Source organism: Pecten maximus, chromosome 7 (genome assembly GCF_902652985.1).
Source record: "Pecten maximus chromosome 7, xPecMax1.1, whole genome shotgun sequence".
Classification (NCBI taxonomy): Eukaryota; Metazoa; Mollusca; class Bivalvia; order Pectinida; family Pectinidae; genus Pecten; species Pecten maximus.
Genome location: NC_047021.1, coordinates 24,690,492 through 24,714,008, shown reverse-complemented (window position 1 = coordinate 24,714,008; position 23,517 = coordinate 24,690,492). Strand labels below are relative to the sequence as shown.

The following is a 23,517-nucleotide window of genomic DNA, read 5'->3' as shown; positions in this document are numbered from 1 at the left end:
CTATAGAAACCCAAACCGTTTTTGTAACTCAAATCACCATTGTAACCCTTGTCACTATTTTAACACCAACCACTAGTGTAACCTAAAGGACTGTTGTAACACCAACCACTAGTGTAACCTAAAGGACTGTTGTAACACCAACACTAGTGTAACCCACAGGACTGTTGTAACACCAACCACTGGTGTAACCCAAAGGACTGTTGTAACACCAACCACTGGTGTAACCCAAAGGACTGATGTAACACCACCACTAGTGTAACCCACAGGACTGTTGTAACACCAACCACTGGTGTAACCCAAAGGACTGTTGTAACACCAACACTAGAGTAACCCAAAGGACTGTTGTAACACCAACCACTAGTGTAACCTAAAGGACTGTTGTAACACCAACACTAGTGTAACCCAAAGGACTGTTGTAACACCAACCACTAGTGTAACCCAAAGGACTGTTGTAACACCAACCACTGGTGTAACCCAAAGGACTGATGTAACACCACCACTAGAGTAACCCAAAGGACTGTTGTAACACCAACACTAGAATAACCTAAAGGACTGTTGTAACACCAACACTAGAGTAACCCAAAGGACTGTTGTAACACCAACCACTGGTGTAACCTAAAGGACTGTTGTAACACCAACCACTAGTGTAACCCAAAGGACTGTTGTAACACCAACACTAGTGTAACCCAAAGGACTGTTGTAACACCAACCACTAGTGTAACCTAAAGGACTGTTGTAACACCAACCACTAGTGTAACCTAAAGGACTGTTGTAACACCAACCACTGGTGTAACCCAAAGGACTGTTGTAACACCAACCACTAGTGTAACCCAAAGGACTGTTGTAACACCAACCACTAGTGTAACCCAAAGGACTGTTGTAACACCAACACTAGTGTAACCCAAAGGACTGTTGTAACACCAACCACTGGTGTAACCCAAAGGACTGTTGTAACACCAATACTAGTGTAACCTAAAGGACTGTTGTAACACCAACCACTGGTGTAACCTAAAGGACTGTTGTAACACCAACACTAGAGTAACCTAAAGGACTGTTGTAACACCAACCACTGGTGTAACCCAAAGGACTGATGTAACACCACCACTAGAGTAACCCAAAGGACTGTTGTAAAACCAACACTAGAATAACCTAAAGGACTGTTGTAACACCAACACTAGAGTAACCCAAAGGACTGTTGTAACACCAACCACTGGTGTAACCCAAAGGACTGTTGTAACACCAATACTAGAGTAACCCAAAGGACTGTTGTAACACCAACCACTGGTGTAACCCAAAGGACTGTTGTAACACCAACACTAGAGTAACCTAAAGGACTGTTGTAACACCAACCACTGGTGTAACCCAAAGGACTGTTGTAACACCAATACTAGAGTAACCTAAAGGACTGTTGTAACACCAACCACTGGAGTAACCCAAAGGACTGTTGTAACACCAACACTAGAGTAACCTAAAGGACTGTTGTAACACCAACCACTGGTGTAACCTAAAGGACTGTTGTAACACCAACCACTGGTGTAACCCACATGACTGTTGTAACACCAACCACTGGTGTAACCCAAAGGACTGATGTAACACCACCACTAGAGTAACCTAAAGGACTGTTGTAACACCAACCACTAGTGTAACCTAAAGGACTGTTGTAACACCAACACTAGAGTAACCCAAAGGACTGTTGTAACACCAACACTAGAGTAACCCAAAGGACTGTTGTAACACCAACCACTGGTGTAACCCAAAGGACTGTTGTAACACCAACACTAGTGTAACCTAAAGGACTGTTGTAACACCAACCACTAGTGTAACCTAAAGGACTGTTGTAACACCAACCACTAGTGTAACCTAAAGGACTGTTGTAACACCAACACTAGAGTAACCTAAAGGACTGTTGTAACACCAACCACTAGTGTAACCTAAAGGACTGTTGTAACACCAACACTAGAGTAACCCAAAGGACTGTTGTAACACCAACACTAGAGTAACCCAAAGGACTGTTGTAACACCAACCACTGGTGTAACCCAAAGGACTGTTGTAACACCAACACTAGTGTAACCTAAAGGACTGTTGTAACACCAACCACTAGTGTAACCTAAAGGACTGTTGTAACACCAACCACTAGTGTAACCTAAAGGACTGTTGTAACACCAACCACTAGTGTAACCTAAAGGACTGTTGTAACACCAACACTAGAGTAACCCAAAGGACTGTTGTAACACCAACCACTGGTGTAACCTAAAGGACTGTTGTAACACCAACACTAGAGTAACCTAAAGGACTGTTGTAACACCAACCACTGGTGTAACCTAAAGGACTGTTGTAACACCAACCACTAGTGTAACCCAAAGGACTGTTGTAACACCAACCACTAGAGTAACCCAAAGGACTGTTGTAACACCAACACTAGAGTAACCTAAAGGACTGTTGTAACACCAACCACTAGTGTAACCTAAAGGACTGTTGTAACACCAACCACTAGTGTAACCTAAAGGACTGTTGTAACACCAACCACTAGTGTAACCTAAAGGACTGTTGTAACACCAACACTAGAGTAACCCAAAGGACTGTTGTAACACCAACCACTAGTGTAACCTAAAGGACTGTTGTAACACCAACCACTGGTGTAACCCAAAGGACTGTTGTAACACCAACCACTGGTGTAACCTAAAGGACTGTTGTAACACCAAACACTAGAGTAACCTAAAGGACTGTTGTAACACCAACACTAGAGTAACCTAAAGGACTGTTGTAACACCAACCACTAGTGTAACCTAAAGGACTGTTGTAACACCAACACTAGTGTAACCTAAAGGACTGTTGTAACACCAACCACTGGTGTAACCTAAAGGACTGTTGTAACACCAACCACTGGTGTAACCTAAAGGACTGTTGTAACACCAACACTAGAGTAACCCAAAGGACTGTTGTAACACCAATACTAGTGTAACCCAAAGGACTGTTGTAACACCAACACTAGTGTAACCCACATGACTGTTGTAACACCAACCACTAGTGTAACCTAAAGGACTGTTGTAACACCAACCACTAGAGTAACCCAAAGGACTGTTGTAACACCAACCACTAGAGTAACCCAAAGGACTGTTGTAACACCAACACTAGAGTAACCCAAAGGACTGTTGTAATACCAACCACTATTGTATCTTGGTCCATCGTCACCGTAAACAAAGTATAACGCCAGTGTACTATAAAGACGATTTCTAACCATCAACTGATGCTGAAAAACAAAGATGCTGAATTAATTCACATTCCAATCATCCTATCGATTTTTATTTCTATTTCCAAATGCAAATATGTTAACTCGTTAAACGCTAATTGGCAAGTTTTCTCGGGAAATGCTGAAAACCCAAATACCGAATAAAAGAATAAATCTCTCTCGGCTGACAAACGAATTGTACGAATTGTGTTCTGTCTCTTAATTACATTATTATGTAGAAGTGAGTTTCTGTACTAGGCCAAGGGTGACCTTTACGTGTTCAGGGACAGAAAGCCAAACAAACCCGTGTTAACCCGATGATACTCTGCATGGGGGATCAATGTGTGAACAAACAAACGGGGGAAAAACGTATAACCCGATGGTAAAGATATACAAGCATGGAAGTTCAGTATGCAAAAAAAAACTTAAGGAAAGTACTGTAGGGAGCGCCCCGTGATCACAAAGAAACAGACATATTGTAGGGAGCGCCCCGTGATCACAAAGAAACAGAGATACTGTAGGGAGCGCTCCGTGATCACAAAGAAACAGAGATACTGTAGGGAGCGCCCCGTGATCACAAGGAAACAGAGATACTGTAGGGAGCGCCCCGTGATCACAAGAAAACAGAAATATTAGTCGGAGTGCTTATTGTCCTTATCGATCCGATATACACCAAGTCACATCCCTGATTCCGACAACATAGTTTCTACCAATAATTTTAATTGAATAACAGGCCCTGAAATACTCGTCTTAATTTGGTATCCATGTACCTAGCTTTGCACGTGATGAGGGTACGCATGTAGCTCACCACACGTGTATGGCAGTATACTGCTCGACATAAACATCCCTTAGAATGTCAGGGCGTCTATAAAATTGAAGATTAACAATTCAGCTTACCACATTACAAGGATTAAAAATTTATGATATCGCTATCGATGTGATTTAAGAAAATGGGGCTTGGAAATCGGACAGAAATTAATCGTTTACTTCCCACGCCAAAACATTAAACATTCTGAAACTTTACCAGTTTTAAGGACATTTTACATCAATTTCAGACAGATATTTTAACTGCGTATCATTTTTGTGAAATATGACAGCCATTTATGTCCCAAGGGTTGATCAAATAATCAGAGACAAGTCTGGCAAATTGAAATATGAATCGACAAAATGAGAGACTGCGACCATTTTAATTTCATGCTACATGCTGACATACAAGACATTGATTGATACCGCCATATGTTATTGTGTACATACAGACACAGTCTGGCTTTGTCTGTACAATATCCTAAACGCCTAACCGATATACTCCTCACAGAACCAACGGTGATGGAACCCTAAGGTTCGCGACTGAGATGGCGTTAGTCCGGGGAGACGGATGCTCTGAAGACCTACATGTGCACCTTGCTGATGTTAAGATGGCGGAAAAGATTTGTGGAAACCATGATTGTGGAATTCTACACCGATGTTGGTCCATGATACACTAGTTTCATCCAGAAAGCCATTATATGGCGATGTGTTACGATAAATCGGTATGGACATTCCCCGGGAGCAATCCTTCCTGACAAGCTGTTATCAGTGAGATCTGAACAATGTTTTCCAACCACCAGATCCATAACTACATTTACATAGTTACATGTGGCAAGTAATATCTAGGCTAGTTAGCGCGTGACAAGTACTATAAAGGCTACATGTAGTTACCGCGTGACAAGATTTTTTAAGCTATAGTTACCGCGTGAAAAGTTCTTTTCAGGTTAGTTACCGCGTGAAAAGTACTATTTAGGTTAGACATCGCGTGAAAAGTACTACAGCGTGAAAAGTTTTATTCGGGTTAGTTACCGCATGAAAAGTACTATTCAGGATACTATTTAGGCTACATATAGTTACCGCTTAACAAATATCATTTAGACTAGTTATCACGTGCCAAGTACATGAACTGTTTACGCTAGTTACCGCGTGACAAGTACTATTTAGGCTAGTTACCGCGAGTCAAATACTGATTAGGCTAGTTAGCGCGTGACAAGTACTATTTAGGCTAGTTACCGAGAGTCAAATACTGATTAGGCTAGTTAGCGCGTGACAAGTGGTATTTACGCTAGCTGTCGCGTGATTAGTACTACTTATTCTAGTTAACACGTGACAGGTATCGTTTAGTTTAGTTACCTCGTGAGAAGTTGTTAGGCAATACCTAGACATTGTATCACGTGGCAAGGCAATATTTAGGTAAGTTAACAATTGGCAAGTACGATTAGGTTTAAATAACGTACTTACCGTGCATGTGGTACATGAATAATACAGACATTAATCTTGTGATACCTAAACAATTTAGAAAATAATCACGTGATACGTTAACAATACAGGTATTTACCTCGTGATACGTTAACAATACAGGTATTGACCGTGTGATACGTTAGTTAACAATACAGGTATTTACCGTGTGATACGTTAACATTACAGGTATTTACCATGTGATACGTTAACATTACAGGTATTTACCGTGTGATACGTTAACAATACAGGTATTTACCTCGTGATACGTTAACAATACGGGTATTGACAGTGTGATGCGTTAACAATACAGGTATTTACCGTGTGATACGTTAACATTACAGGTATTGACGGTGTGATACGTTAACATTACAGGTATTGACGGTGTGATACGTTAACAATACAGGTATTTACCATGTGATACGTTAACATTCAGGTATTTACCGTGTGATACGTTAACAATACAGGTATTTACCTCGTGATACGTTAACAATACAGGTATATTGACGGTGTGATACGTTAACAATACAGGTATTTACCGTGTGATACGTTAACAATACATGTATTTACCTCGTGATACGTTAACAATACATGTATTTGCCGTGTGATACGTTAACAATACAGGTATTTACCTTGTGATACGTTAACAATGCATGTGTTTGCCGTGTGATACGTTAACAATACAGGTATTTACCTCGTGATACGTTAACAATACAGGTATTTACCGTGTGATACGTTAACAATACAGGTATTTACCTTGTGATACGTTAACAATACATGTATTTGCCGTGTGATACGTTAACAATACGTGTATTTACTGTGTGATACGTTAACAATACAGGTATTTACCGTGTGCTACGTTAACATGACAGGTATTTACCGTGTGATACGTTAACAATACAGGTATTTACCGTATGATACGTTAACAATACAGGTATTTACCGTGTGATACGTTAACAATACAGGTATTTACCGTGTGATACGTTAACAATACAGGTATTTACCGTGTGATACGTTAACAATACATGCATTTACTGTGTGTTACGTTAACAAAACAGGTATTCACCTCGTGATACGTTAACAATACAGGTATTTACCTCGTGATACGTTAACAATACAGGTATTTACCGTGTGATACGTTAGTTAACAATACAGGTATTTACCGTGTGATACGTTAACATTACAGGTATTTACCGTGTGATACGTTAACATTACAGGTATTTACCGTGTGATACGTTAACAATACAGGTATTTACCTCGTGATACGTTAACAATACGGGTATTGACGGTGTGATGCGTTAACAATACAGGTATTGACGGTGTGATACGTTAACATTACAGGTATTGACGGTGTGATACGTTAACAATACAGGTATTTACCGTGTGATACGTTAACAATACAGGTATTTACCTCGTGATACGTTAACAATACAGGTATATTGACGGTGTGATACGTTAACAATACAGGTATTGACGGTGTGATACGTTAACAATACATGTATTTGCCGTGTGATACGTTAACAATACAGGTATTTACCTTGTGATACGTTAACAATACATGTGTTTGCCGTGTGATACGTTAACAATACAGGTATTTACTGTGTGATACGTTAACAATACAGGTATTTACCGTGTGATACGTTAACAATACAGGTATTTACCGTGTGATACGTTAACAATACAGGTATTTACCGTGTGATACGTTAACAATACATGTATTTACTGTGTGATACGTTAACAATACAGGTATTCACCTCGTGATACGTTAACATTACAGGTATTTACCTCATGATACGTTAACAATACAGGTATTTACCGTGTGATACGTTAACAATACAGGTATTTACTGTATGATACGTTAACAATACAGGTATTTACTGTGTGATACGTTAACAATACAGGTATTTACCTCGTGATACGTTAACAATACAGGTATTTACCTCATGATACGTTAACATTATAGGTATTTACCTCGTGATACGTTAACAATACAGGTATTGACCGTGTGATACGTTAACAATACAGGTATTGACCGTGTGATACGTTAACAATACAGGTATTTACCTCGTGATACGTTAACAATACAGGTATTTACCTCGTGATACGTTAACAATACACGTATTTACTGAGTACATAACATTTAACAATACAGTACAATGAAAGGTACTCTTTTGTTACTTACAGTGTAACAAGTCATTGTCGATAACACACAGAAGTCTAGCCCTTTGTTTAGTCCAGCAGATTCTCTATTGTAAGGGAGAGAACCAGTACTACTCACATGGAGACATCGATACACGTCCATAAGAGTAACTTCCCTTGGTATACAACAAAAAAAATTCTTTCACTGAATCTCGTCATTCCGCTCAATCTTCTTATCTTTCGCAAAATTTGTCGTGATTTACAAAAACTGTTAGACTATCACCTGGTATTTCGCTATCAATCGTGTATGGTTGTACCGCAAACTCGGAATTAATCTATGTGAACATGTCTGCTGATATCCTTCATATTCGACATGAAGGAGTGATACACATGTTATACTACATTTATACTATAATACTATTTATAAACTCTCATAGCATTGGTTTTATGATTGACAAAACAAGAGAATAGTTTATGTTGTACGCAACAAGAAGAGTATCTGGTATGTCGTACTCAACATTAAGAGTATAAGGTATGTTGTACTCAATATTAAGAGTATAAGGTATGTTGTACTCAACATTAAGAGTATAAGGTATGTTGTACGCAACAAGAAGAGTATAAGATATGTCGTACTCAATATTAAGAGTATCAGGTATGTTGTACTCAACATTAAGAGTATAAGGTACATGTATGTCGTACTCAACAAGAAGAGTATAAGGTATGTCGTACTCAACATTAAGAGTATAAGGTATGTTGTACTCAATATTAAGAGTATAAGGTATGTTGTACTCAACAAGAAGAGTATCTGGTATGTCGTTCTCAACATTAAGAGTATAAGGTATGTTGTACTCAACATTAAGAGTATAAGGTACATGTATGTCGTACTCAACATTAAGAGTATAAGGTATGTTGTACTCAATATTAAGAGTATAAGGTATGTTGTACTCAACAAGAAGAGTATAAGGTATGTTGTACGCAACAAGAAGAGTATCTGGTATGTCGTACTCAATATTAAGAGTATAAGGTATGTTGTACTCAACATTAAGAGTATAAGGTATGTTGTACTCAACAAGAAGAGTATAAGGTATGTTGTACTCAACATTAAGAGTGTAAGGTATGTTGTACTCAACATTAAGAGTATAAGGTATGTTGTACTCAACATTAAGAGTATAAGATATGTTGTACTCAATATTAAGAGTATAAGGTATGTTGTACTCAACATTAAGAGTATAAGATATGTTGTACTCAATATTAAGAGTATAAGGTACATGTATGTCGTACTCAACATTAAGAGTATAAGATATGTCGTACTCAACATTAAGAGTATAAGGTATGTTGTACTCAACATTAAGAGTATAAGGTATGTTGTACTCAACATTAAGAGTATAAGATATGTCGTACTCAACATTAAGAGTATAAGGTATGTTGTACTCAACAAGAAGAGTATAAGATATGTCGTACTCAACATTAAGAGTATAAGGTATGTTGTACTCAACAAGAAGAGTATAAGGTATGTTGTACTCAACATTAAGAGTATAAGGTATGTTGTACTCAACATTAAGAGTATAAGGTACATGTATGTCGTACTCAACAAGAAGAGTATAAGGTATGTTGTACTCAACATTAAGAGTATAAGGTATGTTGTACTCAACATTAAGAGTATAAGGTATGTTGTACTCAACAAGAAGAGTGTAAGGTATGTTGTACTCAACAAGAAGAGTATAAGGTATGTTGTACTCAACATTAAGATTATAAGGTATGTTGTACTCAACATTAAGAGTATAAGGTATGTTGTACTCAACAAGAAAAGTGTAAGGTATGTTGTACTCAACAAGAAGAGTATAAGGTATGTTGTACTCAAATTAAGAGTATAAGGTATGCTGTACTCAACAAGAAGAGTATAAGGTATGTTGTACGCAACAAGAAGAGTATCTGGTATGTCGTACTCAATATTAAGAGTATAAGGTATGTTGTACTCAACATTAAGAGTATAAGGTATGTTGTACTCAACAAGAAGAGTATAAGGTATGTTGTACTCAACATTAAGAGTGTAAGGTATGTTGTACTCAATATTAAGAGTATAAGGTATGTTGTACTCAATATTAAGAGTATAAGGTATGTTGTACTCAACAAGAAGAGTATAAGGTATGTTGTACGCAACAAGAAGAGTATCTGGTATGTCGTACTCAACATTAAGAGTATAAGGTACATGTATGTCGTACTCAACATTAAGAGTATAAGGTATGTTGTACTCAATATTAAGAGTATAAGGTATGTTGTACTCAACAAGAAGAGTATAAGGTATGTTGTACGCAACAAGAAGAGTATCTGGTATGTCGTACTCAATATTAAGAGTATAAGGTATGTTGTACTCAACATTAAGAGTATAAGGTATGTTGTACTCAACAAGAAGAGTATAAGGTATGTTGTACTCAACATTAAGAGTGTAAGGTATGTTGTACTCAACATTAAGAGTATAAGGTATGTTGTACTCAACATTAAGAGTATAAGATATGTTGTACTCAATATTAAGAGTATAAGGTATGTTGTACTCAACATTAAGAGTATAAGATATGTTGTACTCAATATTAAGAGTATAAGGTACATGTATGTCGTACTCAACATTAAGAGTATAAGATATGTCGTACTCAACATTAAGAGTATAAGGTATGTTGTACTCAACATTAAGAGTATAAGGTATGTTGTACTCAACATTAAGAGTATAAGATATGTCGTACTCAACATTAAGAGTATAAGGTATGTTGTACTCAACAAGAAGAGTATAAGATATGTCGTACTCAACATTAAGAGTATAAGGTATGTTGTACTCAACAAGAAGAGTATAAGGTATGTTGTACTCAACATTAAGAGTATAAGGTATGTTGTACTCAACATTAAGAGTATAAGGTACATGTATGTCGTACTCAACAAGAAGAGTATAAGGTATGTTGTACTCAACATTAAGAGTATAAGGTATGTTGTACTCAACATTAAGAGTATAAGGTATGTTGTACTCAACAAGAAGAGTGTAAGGTATGTTGTACTCAACAAGAAGAGTATAAGGTATGTTGTACTCAACATTAAGATTATAAGGTATGTTGTACTCAACATTAAGAGTATAAGGTATGTTGTACTCAACAAGAAAAGTGTAAGGTATGTTGTACTCAACAAGAAGAGTATAAGGTATGTTGTACTCAAATTAAGAGTATAAGGTATGCTGTACTCAACATTAAGAGTATAAGGTGTGTTGTACTCAACAAGAAGAGTGTAAGGTATGTTGTACTCAACATTAAGAGTATAAGATATGCTGTACTCATCATTAAGAGTATAAGATATGTCGTACTCAACATTAAGAGTATAAGGTATGTCGAACTTAACATTAAGAGTATAAGGTATGCTGTACTCAACAAGAAGAGTATAAGGTATGTTGCACTCAACATTAGGAGTATAAGGTATGTCGAACTCAACATTAAGAGTATAAGATATGTCGTACTCAACATTAAGAGTATAAGATATGTTGTACTCAACAGTAAGAGTATAAGGTATGTCGAACTTAACATTAAGAGTATAAGGTATGCTGTACTCAACAAGAAGAGTATAGGGTATGTTGTACTCAACAAGAAGAGTATAGGCTATGTTGTACTCGAAAAGAACAGTATTAAGTTTGTCACTGTACTCAACAGGATGAGAGTAAAGAAATGCTGCACTTTACCATTGCGATTTAAAGCTTTTCCTTTCAACAGCATTATAGAATATAATGTACAAATACGGTTTTAAAATCGAATTAAAAACCAGCCATCAATACTGACAAGGTACAAATAAACGCTGATGTTCGTTGAGCTAACTTCATTCTCATGGCGACTCTCGATTCGTGCTGAATGGTAATGGTGTTATTTCTAATCTCTCCTGAGCTTGTCCTCTCGGCTCTGAAGGTCATTACGTCATCGAATTATGTAAATGATGCTCGTGTCATGCGTACATATACAATGGTTGTACGCCGACAATGCTGGGTCAAATTGCTATTTAATATACATGTATTCACATCAGCTCAGTCGGTTAGAGCGCCAACCACGTAACCTCACATGACGATCCGAGGTACGTGGTTTGACGCTCCCTACCCGTGTCGGTTTGTGTTTCTCGGGAGGTTTAGAAACGGTCCGGTCTGTGTTGTCATGGTTATGTCCATGGGCAAGACACTTTACTTTAATTGGTCTGGTTGACATGCGACGGGGGTTCCCGTATGTTGTTCAGTGAGTAGTCACCAACTACTACAAGGAAACCCCGCCTCAAAATGACCGTGGCTGTTCAAGGAGCGATAACGCAACAAACGAACAAACAATCTCATAACAACGACACAGGCTTTGTCAAACGTACAAAATCAATTTTAACAACTGGTTATAATCATGGACACGGTAAGAGATACATTTGACGGCACAGTACTCATTTGTTATCGGTTAAACATTATAAATCGACAGACGGCGTTCGATTCGTTCCTTTCAAACCACCTGGCCAGTAATCTAACTCGTCAATATTATAGTTACTGATTTTTCAATAACATGAACAGTCAATATTGTGTATTATTTGTCTACTAGTGGTCTAGGTGAATATACCAATACAGATTTAGGGGATTGACTTTCAATTTCATCCATTAATTCATTTATCTTTTTCATCCTCTTTTCAAATTGCTTTCTTACAATGCAATGTCTCTTGACGAAGAAAATGTATTGTATTGCATTGCGTTGCGTTGCGTTGCGACGCGTCGCGTCGTGTCGTGTCGTGTCGTGTCGTGTCGTGGTGTATTGTATTGTGTACTTACCGCATCTCATGTGGACTTTCCATTATGTACTCGAGGTCTGACACGGACCCTGGATCGTCCGGTAACACCAGAGGCATGCGCTTTTGTAAGGGGGAGGCTGGGGAGGAATGGCACTGGTTCTGGTCAGAGTTCCGAGCACACATAGCCAGTTGTCTTCGAACATTAGTCACTTTATTATACCTATTGTTCTCGAAGTATCCAATGGAATGAGGCCGCTGGGGCATCCGTCGGGAAGCTCGCTCACGGCGAGTAACGGATTCTACCTCGTTAACGTCAAAACTGGAGAAGGGTTTTGATGGAGGCACGTCCTTTCTCCGGAAAGGTGACTTTTGCATGTGTTTGATGAGAACATTGTAATCCCTACCGTAACATGTGCTCTGTATGTCACCATAAACGTCGAACTCACAACTCGCCCCCATGCCCATCTCGGGACAGGAGCGAAGCGATTGGAGCGACACGTCACTATGAGAGTGTCGGATGGTCGGGACCTCCAGCCTTCCACGCCTCACCTCCTCATTGCTTAGTTGGCGTATATATTCCACATTTTGATGTTTTGTTTCACAACTTTTTGATTTTTTCACATAATTCCCATTTAGTTCAAACTCACGCGCGTTGAAGTGGTTCATGTTGATGTCGGGACTAGGGGTGATATCACTTCCGGTAGTCGGCGCATGCTCATCACCAGAACAGTTAGACGATGAAGAAGTACTGGATGAACGCGATAGGATGATACATGGGTCGTGTTTTTTCTTAGTGAAATTGTGTCTCTTTTTCTTGGCCTGCGAACGTGTCGACATGATATCTGTCTCTGAAGAATACTTAGATTTGTAGTCCGCAAGTCCCCTACCATGTCTTGGCCAGCTGTGTCCAAGTTGCTCCCCGGGGGAGGGTCCGACATGGTCTCTAGACCCGTCACAGCGAAGCGGTCGCATGGGATGGGAACACGACTGCTGACTACATCGCTGCCCCTCCTTACTCGGTCGCCGAGGAGGGAGGGGCGGAGGTCTGTCTGTCTCATCGGTTACCTCCCCTTCTCTTTTGTTCGTCTGGGTGCCTTTGGCGTCGTTCGCGTTATTTTCAGTCGACTTGCTACGTTCTGAAAATAAACAAATATAATGCAAACGTTTTAATATTTCCAATGTTATACGTAAGAGTATAGTGTACCTGACCTGCAACGTAAGAGGAGTTATCGACCATTTGTGTAAAGGATACGTTAGTTTGTCATAGTTACTTCGAATTCATAGATGGCTCCTTAACGAAGCTATACCAGTCCAGTCTGTGTGGTGGTTGGTCAGTTTCTATTAATTAACGCCCATTCACCACAATGACAGTAATTACGAACATTGCCTAAAGAGAATGGGGCGTGGCATTTGTATTGTTAAACGTTTTATCATTAATTATGTCTATTTAGGATGGTCACTACAGTACGTGGCCAGCGTAAGAGTCGCGTTATAGTACAGTCTCACTGAAATGTCATGTTGTTCTTATGATATCTCTCTTTGTTTCCTTGTGTCTTTCTGTTTTGATTGCTGAGCGTCTAACAGGCAGAACCAGGTGCATATAAGGTGTCATTGTTACTGACTTTAGTTTGCCAGGACCTATGAGCAAAGAACCCATCGCCTTCCTCACAAGAGCAACTTCCAACCAGAAAATGTAAATTTAAATGGCTACTTAAATAGTTCCGAGCACACAGGAATGTTAAGAAGAGTTTCAATACATATACCCCTAGCTATCACTTGATATAGGAAAAAACAAACGTAGAGATCACAAGGAGCTGAAAACTTGTTACAAGTTATGTGTGTAGTCAGTGTATACAGCCAAAGTAACCAAGGGGTGACTTTCTAACTAAACGTCAATGTGTTCTTCACACCAGGATAGGTCCAGATACACCTAGACTATAACGAATCGTCCCTGTGGTAGACATACCGTAAAGCTTAGCGACATATTGAGATGATGATTGTGAAACACAATAGAGTATATCTGTATATATTAACAGACTTTTCTCGTGTGTTTGATAAAATACAGACTCTGAATCTAGCTGTACCTCTTAAAAGATAATAAATTGTCGATAAACCAGCATATTTCACAATATAATATATAAATGTCACCATGTTTAATTTCTCTGTGTTTTTTGTTTATAGATGAAAAAAACTTTTTCGAGCTAAACTTTATAATCCCCTATGGGTCTATCTTCAGTTTATTTCCTTCAAATCAGCTCAGTTATGTCAACAATTCATAAGTATTAATAAATATCCCAAAATAGAACGTGGGCCTCAAAACAAACCAGTTTTCGCATGCGTGTACGACATATAGTTCGTGGCTGATGATCATTTAAATATAGACAGTGGGGCACCGCATTAGATACTCCCGGTAATAAGTGAGTAGTTTCCCTGGCTTTAATTGCAATTATGAAAAACGACGGTATTGATTCTCCTCACATTATGTATTTTTTCATCATTAGGGTATATTTTCTTTCTCTCTTTTCTTTCTGAAAAGACAATTGTACAATCTAACATCCATTGTAATTTGCATGCGTCCATTTGACCTCTTATATCACACCTAGGTGTTACTGGGTGGAATCTGAATCTTTAATAATAAATTCCTCGTGTGTTTATGTTGTTCCGATTCATTTAGTCAGATTTATTTGGGAAGTTAGCTCATCGCGTTTCCACGTACGCGTGAGATATATTTTGTGGGTCTATCGACAGCCATATAGGCCAAAAGTGTTCTGTGTCCGTACACCGTAAAACATACCAGGTGTTACAACAATGAATACCTATATTATATACGTTTGTCAGGACATAGAGTCGTTAATGGTCAGTGTGGTGATACGGTTGTTATGAATGACAGATGGAAGACAAACTGTGATCAGTATGTTTTACATAATGTACACACGTGTACATATATATGTTTATGTTTGGGGAATAACCATTTATGCATGTAAACATACCTAGGTCAGCTAAATGTCCATTTTACTGAACATCCAGGTGGAACGCACACCTGTCACATTGAGCAATACATCTATATAAATGTACATGTAATCATATTACGATATTTATAATTGCATGCTTACAAGACAGGTAATGGTTTATTTACAACATTTATTAACAAATATTTACGAGAAAGAAAACTACGGGCTAATTCGAGTGGAATATTTTGGATAAAATGGAGATGAAAAGGATACGTGAAATGGCAATATATTATCAATACACCTTGTCATTAAATTCCTGTTCCCTGTAATGAAATCTGATGATCTCAGCGTCAACATTCATGTGCATCATATCCAGTTTATGCCTTTTCATTATATCTGTATTCAAATCGTACGAACATCGCCTCCGTCCTTACAGAATACCTGCTATAGAACCTTCAGAGATATTTAAACTGTCATGTATTAAGGGGACATTTACCTGGAGTACGCGTATCCTATGCTTTTGAAGTATACACATGTACATGTATACCAATTATAGAACATCTACAGGTCAGAGACGTGAAAAACTGCCATACTAATATTGACAAACATTATAATAGATGTAAACTGGTTCCAAATCTGCCGGAGAATGGTGTTAAGATGTCTGATGCCCTGTGTATTGGCTGGTTTATCTCTCGTCATCTTGTCTCCAGTACTGGTATTGTTGATACTGGGAACTACTGTCAGAACACTACTGTAGCTATAGTGTCCTCTAATGTACAATACTGTCTGGTGAATTAACTGTACAATACACACGAAATGCTATTGTTTCCTTGTGAAGTTATTTCTCGATGAACTTCAGTTGCCAAGACCGCACGCGATTTTTGCCTCACTAATGTTAAATTATTTCAAATATCACACACAGGAAATGAAAACTGAACACACATGTGTATTTTTTAACGTGTATTTGTGATACTTATGATAAAAAATCTCGCCATTATCTATTTAACTGTTCAGGCGAAATCTGTAGGACATATTCACACTGTACTTTATTAAATTATTTTATCAATATTTCGTAAGAAATATAAAAACGCAAGAAAACGCAACAGAAATACTGAAAATGATTAATGATTAATTGTTTCTGGTTGGTCAGTATCGGGATACACTCGGATGGTCAGTATCGGGATACACTCGGATGGTCAGTATCGGGATACACTCGGATGGTCAGTATCGGGATACACTCGGATGGTCAGTATCGGGATACACTCGGATGGTCAGTATCGGGATACACTCGGATGGTCAGTATCGGGATACACTCGGATCAAGGACAGGATATTTCAGATACGTACATGGCCCTGGTTTACGTTTAACTGTCGAAATTGCCAGAAACTGTTTATGTATCAGATGTACGCAATATCTTTATCATACCGACACCTCTGTAAACCAGACATTCAATACAGAGTTTCCACTCCATGTCATATTCAGTTTGACCAGTAATAGGCCATACGTTCAAAACATTGTAGGAATATTGTAAAAAATGAAATAAGATTGAAAATGATCAATAAAATGACGTGTGTTTTTCTTTTTGAGATTGATTAGATTCGGAAATATTTTCATTCAGAAAATATTAAAACTCCATAATTCCTGGTACATTTTAATTTAACATCATAACGATACATACATTTGTACCTTGTCTAGAAGAGATAAGACCTATGTACTGACATGCAGACTTGAACCCATTAAAGACGTCAGATATATGATTATAATGACAGGTATAGATCTGTCCAGCGAGATGTTGCCCTTGGGAGCTAACTAAGTATACATATGTACATGTATATGTGATTGTTGTTATCACAATACAACAAGATACAGTGTAGTGTATACCCTGACGAGTTATCGGTAAGACACAAGGGCGGGCATATGGGGTCAAGTTCGATGGTGTTTTTCTCATCTGGTGGAAATCTAAGGTACACGTCTTTACGCAATTTCCACGCACGCAGCGCGTGCTACACATCTACATGTACGTTAATACAGTACGTCTATGTATCTTTGTCGAAACTTACCTTTACATAACGCTGATTTAATTAGTTCCCACATAATTACTGTCCGCAGAAGTTACAACTCACATTCGAGGACAAGATGTTATATCCCAAAGAAAAAAACCCTACTAGATCATCACTCGAACACAGTTTGACTGTGGATACACCTTCGTAATGAACATCCCTATACGACATGTCGTTTGACCCTGTAAAAATGACAAGTCGTTGATAACATATCGGATTATCGCACAGCCATCATAATGTCCGATCTGATCAGGTAGTGACAAGGTAATTAACCGTTACAGGTAAGACATCGGTACCAAGCACAGAGGTAGATGGACGGGTGATTGTTAGGGCGTACTGTTCTATGTGATATCCTGATCGTACATTCGGACAATAACGGACACCACACGGTCACAATAAGAACAGCTCCAGACGATTTTTCGGACGAATATATATAGAATTAACCTCTCTGGCTTGTGGCTATTCACATTTTAAACGTACAAACACATTAACATATGTGTATATCTATCAATGCATGTGACAATAAAAATAAACTTGGAGTGTTGGACAATAAGTTTGTATTGCGGCGTGTAAATAGGTCTGTATGTACCGCGGTCTGTATTCACACCTGGTACAATATCGACAATGTGTTAAACTGTTACCGTCACAGAACACGTAATATAGAGCATGGTGTTACCCTCACAGAACACGTAATATAGAGCATGGTGAACCCGTGAATCACGTATGTACAACACACACAAACTTTGTCAAATAAACTTGGTTATACTAACAATCACCCTTCTATACAAATGTATTTCTAACACACATTCATGGATTTATCACACATTCCAATGAGAGTGGATTAATGACGTAACGTTCGTGAAGGAAAGGGTAATTGATTATATTCAAAGTGTCCCTAAGCATTGTCCAACTGTTCATAACTGTCATTGTTCTATCAAAACCGGGTACCATAACTCGAAAAATCTCATCATCATAATCAATGCACGAGTTACTAAACAAAATCCTACGGTCGAGTTTTATTGTATTCTATCTATCTAAAAATTGTTTACATTTAATTTCAGTTGTTTGGATTTCACATCGGATCAGCAGAATTAAGACTCCAAACAGCACAGAAATGGTGGTGATATGGAACCCGGTCATTTAACGCAGAAGGGTATGGCGTGTTACTTTTAAAACCAAGTGAGTGTTAAATTCAATTTATATGTACACAAGAAGGAGGAAACTAAACCAACGACGAACCACGAAAGACACATTAGGTAATTAAGTATTTATCCCTCGATTCAACATTTGCTGGGTGTCTTCGGCAGTATGCTTCAGTGAGGTAGCACTATACATCGGCAAAAGTTCCGGCCTATCACAAGGAGACTTAACACGAACATACCGCAGCCTCCCAAAACACACATACGCACTCACCACAAGCATGCATGTCGCACGCACGGGAGGCCGTCCTAAAATGAACTTAGCTGTTAATAGGACGTTAAACAAAATAAACCAAACCAAACTTCTGCCACATACTTATATACTCAGTATATTATACATGTACATAAGGCAGAGAACACCAGGCAATGTCACGTTAGAGGGGAGGCAACTCCTGTACGGCGTAAAATGAATTTTTATATCAAAGACTTCGAAGCGTTAAAAACAATAATTCCTGCCTGTAATTGTATAAACAGTGCAAGAGCAACCCTCCATTAACATCCAGTGAACATGCTATAATACCGATGTATCAGGACACACAAATAAATAATCCATATGGATAATTTGGACATTATGGCACGTTGTAATGAATATATAGACAGAATTAAACTCGAGGGACACCAGGATTATAAAACTTCATTGATCAATTCACTGCTACAACCAATCCGTACTTAATGTATCATTATATGCCTCCGTTCTTCTCAATGTCGCCAACCGAACCTCAATACAGCATACAGATAGGTATATACAAAAACCAGTCCCTATTTACATTTTACATGCAATTGATTAATATAGTGTGGTCAGTTTTGTTGTTGTTGTTTTTCCCCAAAAGTATGGTCTAGTCATTTCCGGAAACACTGTTGTAAAGCACTCACACTAGATAACTTACTATATGTTATTAATAGTGATCCAATCCCTTCATTGGCTCGTTTGAAGTTCAAATGATGTGAAATGTATATCAGATTAAAGTATGAAGTTTTTTTTCCATCGGATAAATGTTGCTCTTGTGTAGGTTAATGGCATATAAGAGCACACGGGTACTCGAAAGACAGTAGCCTGACACTTACAGTGCACTGGGGAACCCCCGCTTGGGGAATTCCCGCCTTCTTACACCCCGAATTCTACGTCATTCTATTTTCAGTAGGAGTGTATATTTTTGATTTTCCAAATCACAACACCCTAGCTACTCTTTATTCTCGTATATAGAAAGTACACATTTCATATGTTATTTACTCAGGAAAACAGCTACAAACCTAAGAATCACATTTTCCTCATGGACATGGTTCAGGTGAAACACCAGCTGATTGGCTAATTTAGTTGTGCGAGTGCTAAAAACGATCAGATGTATTATGCTTATTTCCGGAAATACCGTTACACAATACACGGTGGTATTGCTAATTGTTTCCGGAAACACCGTTACACAATACCGAATAAAAAGGTTAAATACGGAAACCGTGAGATTGTTACACAATACGATCAGGCTATTTCTGGAAACACCGTTACACAATACACAGTGGTATTGCTAATTGTTTCAGGAAACACCGTTACACAATACACAGTGGTATTTCTAATTGTTTCAGGAAACACCGTTACACAATACACAGTGGTATTGCTAATTGTTTCAGGAAACACCGTTACACAATACACAGTGGTATTTCTAATTGTTTCAGGAAACACCGTTACACAATACACAGTGGTATTTCTAATTGTTTCAGGGAGCACCGTTACACAATACACAGTGGTATTTCTAATTGTTTCAGGAAACACCGTTACACAATACACAGTGGTATTGCTAATTGTTTCAGGAAACACCGTTACACAATACACAGTGGTATTTCTAATTGTTTCAGGAAACACCGTTACACAATACACAGTGGTATTGCTAATTGTTTCAGGAAACACCGTTACACAATACACAGTGGTATTTCTAATTGTTTCAGGAAACACCGTTACACAATACACAGTGGTATTGCTAATTGTTTCAGGAAACACCGTTACACAGTACGATCAGGCTATTTCCGGTAACACCGTTACACAATACGATCAGGCTATTTCTGGAAACACCGTTACACAATATGATCAGGGTTTTTTTTCTGGAAACACCATTACACAATATATTCAGCTTATTTCCGGAAACACCGTTACACAATAATATAATCAGGGTTTTTGTTCCGGAAATAACGTTACACAATATGATCAGATAATTTCCGGAATCAGCGTTACAGAATAGGGTTACGTTTTCACCGTTACACAATACGATCAGGCTATTTCCGGGAAACACCGATGCAAATATGATCAGAATATTTCCGGAAACACCGCAGCACAGTATGAATACATTTTCCCAACAACCACCTATCTCCATGTACCTGTATTTTCCTGTCTATTCCCAGGTAACAGTTCCCATCGTATCCTGATGGTGGCGCGCCGTTTACGAGACTCGCCATGGCCGGTTTTCTTCAGAATCCCAGTGACAGGCGCACTGTTTCTCCGGGGCACATTCCGAGGTGGGTGGGTTTCACCGAGCCGCGCATCCTCACCCTCCCGGAGGATCATGTGTCCGGATGATTTGTCTGTACACATTGAAGTCTCCTAAAGGTTCTAAAGTATTATGATTGCTACCTGTAAGCACTGGTGTTAATACCCAATAGAATTAGTTTATAAACATTTATTGACGCGTGGCGGCCAGAGTGCCATGCTGTCTGACCTCAGATGACCAAAACGATAAAAAGGCTGTTGAGTAATTGACCATCACCTGGTGGTGCCGGAACGCTGTGGGGATTACAAGTGTTTGGTAAATCCTGCTATAGTGCTTCGTGAATCAAACACACGGGTATAGACATTACAGGGTTCCTTACACCGTAAATACTTGACCGTATTAGTCTATTGTACTGGACTACTGAAGGATCTTTTAACGTTTTAAATAGCTCTTAAAACTCTTAATGTGTATAAATATTTAATTATAAACTAACAGATCCATTGTAGAGTAAATTGTCGCTTACCTGCACGACTCTCTACTGCTATTATTTAATAAACAGTAAGCCGTGCGATACAACATAAATACACATTGTCCTTATACTTATCACCGATTATCAGACATGTTCTCTGAGACTGAAGTTAATTACTTTTGTAACTATCTCATAATCCGCTTACCTTCCAGTTCAGTAGATCATTGACTCAGTTGCCATTTATCTAAAGGGAGGTAACTTTAGTAAATATGAAACACAGGAGTTTTGGTGCACCTCTGGTCAAGTTATCCCGTTCACTCGGGATTTCCTCCCAAAATGTGAAGGACCCTATAAGCGTTATGGATGATATCATATACGATTTTACTAATAACTAGTTTTATGTAATGACAACAAAAATGATTATTACACTCAACTTTTATTTTCCGGTCTGCGTGCCATTTATCATACCTTTTCCCCGTAGAGATGAATGCAGGATCTAAGTGTGAACTTTTAAAACGGTTTTGTTGTTGATAATTACATTTTTTCAAAGAAAATTTATTCGTAAAAAGTCAAGATCTGTATTCACAAAGTTACCTTTGTCTCCCCATTGTCTAGCGGTGGAGACTGGAAGGTGTCGAGATATCGATAGAGCACTGGGATTGTGTACTTTTTGCCCTTTGAACCCAATTGAAGACGAATATCATTTTTACTTATATGTTCTTTGTATCAAATTTAAAGACGTAAATATATTAAAAGGTACGATTTTATGTTATTTTAAGTTACCTAAAGTATAAAGAGTCATAAGGTAATCAATAATTTATTGTGGAAGCATTTAAGATTCGATCATCTAATGTATAGTTTGCTGTTAAACTATATTATACATGTACATGTATTAATACCTAAGATATTACAGTTTCTAGCACTGTCTTTTCTGTGTGTAAACTCTTAAAAATTTTGAATGCCATGACAATTTTTTTTTCTGGTGCTCAAGACTAGATGAATAGTTGTGAACTATAAGTGCCATATCGCATCCATATTCACAAATCATTTTTACAATGGAAAATGCATTAATAGTTTTCTATATGCGTCTCATGACATTGGATCTAAGATAGTTAACACTTACAGATCTCTTACATCTGATGTACGGATATCTTTGGTCATACAGCTATTCCACGCAGTGTGGTGTGCTGCTGGGTGTCTTCGGCAGTATGCTTCAACGAGGTAGCACTATACATCGGCAAAAGTTCCGGCCTATCACAAGGAGACTTAACACGAACATACCACAGCCTCCTAAAACACACATACGCACTCACCACACGCATGCATGTCGCACACACGGGAGGCCGTCCTTAAATGACCTTAGCTGTTAATAGGACGTTAAACTAAATAAACCAAACCAAACCAAACCACGCAGTGTTGTTAAGGATACCTTCATCGTTCTACTTTATCCAATCGCCAACATAACCATTGTCTCTATAGATAGGAAGACGTCCTCGTAAGATTTTCTGAGTGATAGTAACAATTTGTATCGTCTATATCACATCGCCGTGCCTTACGTAGTCGCCAACCTTGAACGTAAAGATGGTATTTCAAATCGTTTTCATCTTTTGAACATGACCTTTATTTGGCCAATCTATTCTCCACCAGATGACAGTCTCGTGCGTGTCCTTGACTTTGGATAGTGCCATTCTATAGTTCTGTTGTAAGTGTTACTAAAAGTGTAGTTATTTTACGTATTTCCCTGCTTATGCGTAAAATATCATTAAAATCTAGTCTTAATGGTCTTGTTAATACGCTCGGCCACCTCTGCCCTAGTCTTCTTTCTGGCGATAGAAGACTTAGTGCTTCTTCAGATCATAACTATTGCCCAATAACGGTTCGGATCTGATTAAGTCTCCCAAAGCAAAATGATCTCGGTGGTTTTTCGCCCTTTTTTTTGGGGGGGGGGGGGGGG

The 23,517-nt window shown here is 38.3% G+C and overlaps 1 protein-coding gene across 3 annotated transcripts in view; it reads right to left on the bottom strand.

Annotated features, from left to right (window-relative positions):
- LOC117330335 overlaps positions 1–23,517 on the bottom strand; it is a 104,971-nt gene that overhangs the window by 60,936 nt on the left and 20,518 nt on the right. For 2 of the 3 annotated variants that reach the window (XM_033888544.1, XM_033888545.1), the window contains exon 2: positions 12,451–13,546. In XM_033888544.1, the coding sequence (XP_033744435.1) occupies positions 12,451–13,546 (1,096 nt within the window). Of the gene's footprint in view, positions 1–12,450; positions 13,547–17,421; positions 17,822–23,517 lie in introns of those variants that run through there. The other variant, XM_033888547.1, reaches the window with a different exon arrangement.